Source organism: Bidens hawaiensis, unplaced genomic scaffold, assembly GCF_021521415.1.
Source record: "Bidens hawaiensis isolate Kalapana, Puna unplaced genomic scaffold, B.hawaiensis_p1.1 tig00021689_1, whole genome shotgun sequence".
Classification (NCBI taxonomy): Eukaryota; Viridiplantae; Streptophyta; class Magnoliopsida; order Asterales; family Asteraceae; genus Bidens; species Bidens hawaiensis.
This window is the reverse complement of record NW_027493373.1, coordinates 226,119-232,967: the sequence shown is the minus strand read 5'-3', so window position 1 is coordinate 232,967 and position 6,849 is coordinate 226,119. Positions and strand designations below refer to the sequence as shown.

The following is a 6,849-nucleotide window of genomic DNA, read 5'->3' as shown; positions in this document are numbered from 1 at the left end:
AGCGAACTATATAATAGCAATACAATTGAGTTAAATACTATGAAAATAAGACGACAACACAAATACTTGTATAATAGATACTAGTTTTTAGGTGATGTATTTTAATGAATTCAATCTTGTCATAAATTAGATTTCATAAACTGTGAATATAATTTAGTTTTTAATGGAATGAAATTTGAGACACGATTTATATATCTTTGTTAATATTATAAAATTTATATGTATTCATAATTTAGAAATCAATATTAAAGAAATCAACATAGAAAGTATATTATATTTTCTACCGAAATAACTTTCATATTTATAAATTCCATATTTATTTTAAAAACTGAACAATAATTTTTTTTGTAAACAGACAACATGAACATATGAATTATTTTGTGATGTATAAAAGAAGAATTAAGCCAATCTCTAACACACCCAATATTATATGAATTACAATATAGATTATGTTAGAAGATAGGAGCAGGAATAAATACAAGTTAATTAATGTGGCATACCTTATGATGATTCAACTCCAAAAGCAATTCGTGCTGATAACGTGTTTTATAACAATCCTACTAGCAAGAAGATGAGAAGAGAATTAGGGAGAGAAAAAGTTTATATTATTAATTGGTGTGTCATACAATGAAATACCAATTGGTATTTATAAGAGGAGGAAAACTTAAGGAACAAGCCAATCTATATTTGGTGGTTGATAATCATAATAAAAAACATAATAATATCTATATTCATAACATCCCAACTATTATTGACAAATAACAGTCCCAATTTACGAAATATTAGCGGCAAATTGGATTTTAATCATCTCAGATATCTTTTATTGGACAACAATAATCTCAACTTAGGTTATTCCGACAAGTGGTCCAAAATTTTAAAAAAATTGGCTCTCAATGGTTCTCTATTAAAAAAACCTATCGGCTTTAAGTTTTTTCCGAATTTAAAACTGATTTATAGGGTTTTTGGTCGGAAGCAAGTCGATTTGTGTAAAACTTAGCTTGAAACGATACTCCAAATAGCTTAATTTGAAGTTCAAACACCCAACTTGAAGCACAACTCAAGCCGTTTGGAGCATCGTTTCGAGCTAAGTTTTACATCAATCGACTTGTATTCTCCTTCCGAACAAAAAACCTACAAAATCAGTTTAAAATTCGGAAAAAAAAACTTTACGCCGTTAAGTATTTTTACAAGGGAGCCAACTTTTTAAAATTTGGGACCGCTGGTGGAAATAAAATAAGTTGAGATTATTATCAACCAACAGCATGTATTTGGAATTATTTAAATCCAATTTGTCAATATTAGCTGGTGGTCCTACCTTTTAACATATTTTCCATCAGCAGATCCTATCTAATAGAATCCTAATGTCATTAATCGCTGGTCACCGAAAAAACGTTTTGGCCGGAAAACTCAACCTAAACACCGTTACCACAAACTTACCGCCACTTGCACACCTTCGTTGACCACTATCACCCCATCATTGACACCCACCACCTGAACACTAGACTCACCACCATCTACCGCCACTTGAGCACCACCTCAATAACTAGGGCTTTTACTAGAAAAATTTTTCTAAAGGTCCAATCTAATGTTACAAAAACCTTTTGGATGAAAAGGTTAAGTTTCCAGCTCGGGATTCTGTTAGTCAAGGTATATTGGTGGAAAATATGTTAAAGCTGAGACCGCCAACAAACATTTTGCAAGTTGGGACGGTTATTTTCCAATAGTCAATAATTGAGATTCTTTAAACCCAATGTTCCTTTTTTTACTAGTCAACGGACTAATTTGATGATTTCATTATTATCTATAATATTAATGCCATTGGTGTCCCCTGTCGACCGGTCCCACGACAATCATGAGAAGATAAATCACATGTCACAGAATAAATCGGATGTTGGCAGGGTTTAAGATCTAACCTCTTTACCACTAAAGCACCATCATGACTACTCTAATACTGTTTGGTTGTATCATTCTTAATTATCACTTCGATAAAGTGTATAAACATTGCTTTGAGAAAATATGTTTATTGTGCGGTGTGTTTTATTTTAGTTGTGATGTTTTATTGAGCGGTGTATTTTATTAAATCTAATGATGAAAACACACTTCTTATATTTTTTAGGAAAAATCTACTTCTTATTATAATCTTGCTCTCTCTCTCTTTCTATATATATATATATATATATGATTGATTTCTTTTGAGAACCGCTTTGAGTTTTAAGAACTCGAAAGAACTCAACGTAACAATTTTTTTTGGAATTTTTTTTACACATGTGTAATACGTAAGTGTAAGTAATGTACAAAAAGTTACAATATTTTTTTACACACCGAATCGACTTATTACACATGTGTAACTAACATTTAAACTTATGTAATCATCAAAGGTACTTATTCTCTCTCTCTCTTGATTAATTTTTTAATTAGATTTATTCTAAGCCACATATTCCATACTCATTTAATTAAATGTGTGGTCCATATTGAGTTCTTAAAGTTCTTACAACTCATCAAGATTCTCAAAATATCTCTCTCATATATATATATATATATATATGATTGATTTCTTTTGAGAACCACTTTGAGTTCTAAGAATTCGAAAGAACTCAATGTAACAATTTTTTTTTTCGAATTTTTTTTACACATGTATAATACGTAAGTGTAAGTGATGTACAAAAAATTATGGTATTTTTTTACACACCGAATCAACTTTTTACACATGTGTAAGTAACGTTTAAACTTGTGTAATTATCAAAAATACTTATTCTCTCTTCTGCTTCATTTTTTAATTAAATTTAATCTCAGCCACATATTTCATATCATTTAATTAAATGTGTGGTTCAAAATTAAGTTCTTAAAGTTTTTAAAACTCACCATGGTTCTCAAAATAACCCTTCCATATATATATATATATATATGATAATCTTTGTTAAAATAGTGTAAAAATAGACAGGTGATGTTGATAGTACACTTGCAGGCCTATTGTATATGGGGAAGGGGGTCAGCTGACCTCTCAGAAAAAAAAAATTAGTAGTATTGAGTCTTAAAATCATGACGGAAAATATGAATTTTCTCACTAACCCTGTAAAATTTCTAGAACGACGGAACGACTCTTGTGAATTTCAAGAACCTCATGAAACTTAGACAAACCACAGTATAAAAAATAAATTTACACAAACAATTTTAATACAAGTCTACGCTTAACACCCAATTAATTTATACCCAATTTTTAAGTCTTACACTTAACACCCAGTTAATTTATATCACAATATAACGCAAGTTATATGTCTAGTGAGTTCAACGAATTAAGAGCTTTAATCTTAAAAGAAATTGTTTCTAACTTTTTATACACATTGGTTGCTCGACAACTTTATTGGCATTAGTATATCGTTTACTGAAGTTAGCTCTCATATTACCCGTCACAACCAAAAGTGTTGACGACAAAGTACGTGAAGTCTAATTACCTAATCGGATGAGTGAGGATGTAAACGATAGTTATAGTTGTTTCCTTTGTGAGATGTAATTTGTATAACAAGAAACTTTTGAAATTTTGTCAATAACGTGAAAGTTCACGGACATGTACCTTATATAACAAAAACCTTTTGAAATTTTGTCAACTTTCACGGACATCGACCACGCTTACAAGACACCAGATGTTCATGGTAAGGAATGAACATTGAGCACTGAACCGCAACCTACCAACCTGCTGATTAAACCAAAGAGTGATGTAACTAGCACTTACTCTATACCATTAGTCCACTTTCTCCAATACTATATATGTACATTATAACATGACAAGCAACAAAACCACCACTCACGCAACAACTCGTAAAATGGTGGTTAAAAAAGCCTGCATATGCTCTCCTGTGTGTTTTCTTTATTCAAGTTTCTTTAATGCATCCTTAGTTGGCGACAATGAGCATGGTTCTTTAGCCTCGTGACCTGTTTTCTCCTCCTCCGGGCCTCGGCTGCAGCCACCATGTCGCCTAATCTCTTACCTGAGCACACAACTGGAACTTTGTGAATTTTGTGAATATCTCCTACAACCTGTTTGCTATCACCAACTTTATTAGTATCATCATGTTCAATAAGTAGTTCTTCACAACTCACAAGGTTAGTTGTAGGCCGACCACCGCCATCTGGAGGGAAGCCATCGCTAACAGGGAAAAACTGTTGGCATTCACAAGACTCCTTTGGTTTATCATTTAGATTAAAAGAATTAACGCGATGATGGTTCTCATTGTTATTTTGCGGTAGAGTAAAAAGCCAAGGGTACGGGAGTAAGTACAGTGGAGTCCCTGACCCTGGCCCGTTGACTGTCATGGAACTCGCTTCACAAGATGATGAATCGGGCTTATTGGCATGGGATGGTGAGATTGGGATATGAGATGGTAAGACTATTCGGGCTGGCGGGCCACACTGTAATTGGACAGAATTTGGCCATACGACTGGCACAAAAGACGGTTGGATACAATTGTAAAAAGGGGAGTTTGTAGAAGATGCGGATATGCTCGGTTCGTTCGTGGTGATGGACTCTTCTCGGGTTTCCTTGGCTTCGCTAGTCACGATCTTCATCTATAGAGAATATAAGATTAAACGAGTTGTTATTATAAACAATTAAACGATCATGGAAAACCATTACATTCTCACCTGTGTTTTCAAACATTCGTTCTTCGCCTTCAAAGAATTAAAATGTTTTGAAACCGTTTCCTTTTCCTATTCATAGAAACAAACCATATTCGGTTTAACTGGTATGTTGTATATAAGTGCAAGCAAAATATTATTTACGGAAAAGATAAATCAATCCAAACCCTTTTCAAATTCTCATTCTCCCAAGATAGATCGACCGCCTTCCTTGATAGCTCCTCAAAAACCGCCTGGCAAATTTATCAGAAAACCTTAGTAACCGCGTTATCTCAACATTTGACAAACAAAAGTCGAAATGAATCATACCTGTCTCCTACGGATTGTTTGTCTAGCCGACTCTCGGTTTGCTAGCACCCTGCGTATTTTACGGGCTTCCATTTCAGCCTGTTAAGTTTGAACATTAGCATAAACTTACGAATCAGATGCAGAATGACAACTTATAACAACATATTTCAATACCTCTGTTAAGTTATGTCTAGATTTTCTCCCACTTGTCACACAATTCGTGGGACAAACAGGATTCAATCTAAGGTCAGTGTTGTGTTCATCTTTGAACGACTTTGCAGTCAAGACAACCGGTTTCTCTGACTTGTTCACCGTCAAATTAGTCGCCACCTGCTCGTTAACAAGAAAAATCCACAAGTTGATTAATGATTCACTCGTTTATTATTCTGAAGTGACCCTTAAGGACACAAATTTGAAATCTAAATCCTAAACGCTTAAAATCATGTAACCAAAACACGTTACATTTGAATTAATGAACTCAAATTGCCCTACAAATAAAATCTTGTAACCAGAACAGAACACGACATGTGTAACCATGAATCAAATGGGTTGTAAACAGGTCGGGTGGGATGTAAAAGTTACCGATGTACTTTCAAGTTAACCAAACATATTCTATGCATACACAACAAAAGTAACACCAAAACTGGATCTATATATGCTGATAGTGACCTAACAAAGTATTAAAAATACTACTAGCATTATAAATTATTCTACCTTTATTTAACGAACCTCAAATATGTCTATAACCGTTAAATCACAAATTATATCTTCCTACTTTTCAACTACTTATAACATCCAAATTGCAAATAGAAACATCAACAATAAATTCACAGATATTATTGTTAACAATTAACAAAGTACCTTGTAAGAATTGCCGGAAGAGGAGTTCCGATCGTTGGAGTCGTCCTTAAGTCGTTCAGCAACCGACTGACTGCCACGAGAAACAGCCGGAACACTGGCTAATCCAGCCAAAGCCTCCGCGGCTTCCAACTCAATCTTCACCATGCGGTCATCCATAATAATAATAATGGGGTTGAGGGAAGATTATATGATGGTAGAGAAAGATGATAAAGTAATTGAAGGAGGTGCAAGTAGGCATTATAAGATGGCACATGTCCTGCCATGACGACGGGGAAGGTATGAGGTGGTGACACGTATCGGTGTAATACAGGCCACGTTAGTATAGGTGGTAGGCGACTGGGTAAGGCTGAGGGGTGTGGGGGGCTCTAACGGGGGCGCGAGTGGGGGCTCCAGCCAATAATATTGTGACGTGTGGCAGAGAGAGAAACTGGATAAGATGGGTGATGGAGCCCTCGCTGGAGCCCCTGGCCCTGGTGTGGAGGGGCTCCAGCAGGGGCTCCAGCGGATTTTTTTTTATTTTTTTATAAATATATTCAAAAAACGTATTATTAAAAAAACTCATAAATTATTAAAAAAAACACACATTAAAAAAAAACACATTAATATCTAAAAATAAAAAAAAATTTAAAGTACTAAAAAATCATTATTCTTATTCTTCGGCTTGGTCTTCTTCGATCAACCTCTTTCGGATACGTTCCTTTTGCCTTTCCATCAGCATTTGATCGACCGGATTTAGGTTACTGAAGTCTCTTGTAAGGAAGTCCAAATCTCTCATTCGACTTTTTTCCTTTTTGTCATTAGAGACCACCTCCATGGTTTTGTTGAATTTATTGAGGGATTCAACAAGATCGACGATGTTTACGGCTCCCCCCTCAGCCGGTTTTTTCCCCTTGGCGTCCCGTCCCAATGGCCGCCTCCTCGGCGGTGAAGACGTTTCCTCCCCCGCAATATTTAGGTCGAATCCAACGCGGCAATCCGACGCGGCAGAAGTGCTATACGCTCCAGACGAACTAGTTTTAGTCCGTTTCGGCCCTACTTCCGCATCATGGTCCGGCGCCACCAGCTCAA

At 35.2% G+C, this 6,849-nt stretch overlaps 1 protein-coding gene across 3 annotated transcripts; it reads right to left on the bottom strand.

The window, feature by feature from the left end:
• Window positions 1-3,583: 3,583 nt before the first annotated feature.
• On the bottom strand, window positions 3,584-5,934 carry LOC143564020 (uncharacterized). Of its 3 annotated transcripts, none has more exons than XM_077051422.1 (7): window positions 5,782-5,934; window positions 5,095-5,250; window positions 4,942-5,019; window positions 4,800-4,865; window positions 4,639-4,704; window positions 4,099-4,563; window positions 3,584-3,998 (listed from the first exon to the last, which is right to left on the bottom strand). In XM_077051422.1, the coding sequence occupies exons 1-7, from the start codon at window positions 5,923-5,925 to the stop codon at window positions 3,975-3,977; spliced, it is 999 nt and encodes a 332-aa protein (XP_076907537.1). In that variant the 5' UTR covers window positions 5,926-5,934; the 3' UTR covers window positions 3,584-3,974. The 3 variants fall into 3 exon arrangements, with proteins under 3 accessions (XP_076907537.1, XP_076907538.1, XP_076907536.1); XM_077051423.1 differs by having other exon boundaries at window positions 3,584-3,986; XM_077051421.1 differs by having other exon boundaries at window positions 3,584-4,563.
• Between the last annotated feature and the right edge of the window lie 915 nt (window positions 5,935-6,849).

Bases quoted from the DNA above. Each gene is read 5' to 3' on its own strand.
- LOC143564020 (XM_077051421.1), bottom strand. From the start codon at position 5,925: ATGGTGAAGATTGAGTTGGAAGCCGCGGAGGCTTTGGCTGGATTAGCC. The intron at 5,020-5,094 runs GTATTGAAATAT...CAAACTTAACAG, and splicing joins CTAGACATAACTTAACAGAG to GCTGAAATGGAAGCCCGTAA. The intron at 4,564-4,638 runs GTGAGAATGTAA...TATTCTCTATAG, and splicing joins ACGAATGTTTGAAAACACAG to ATGAAGATCGTGACTAGCGA.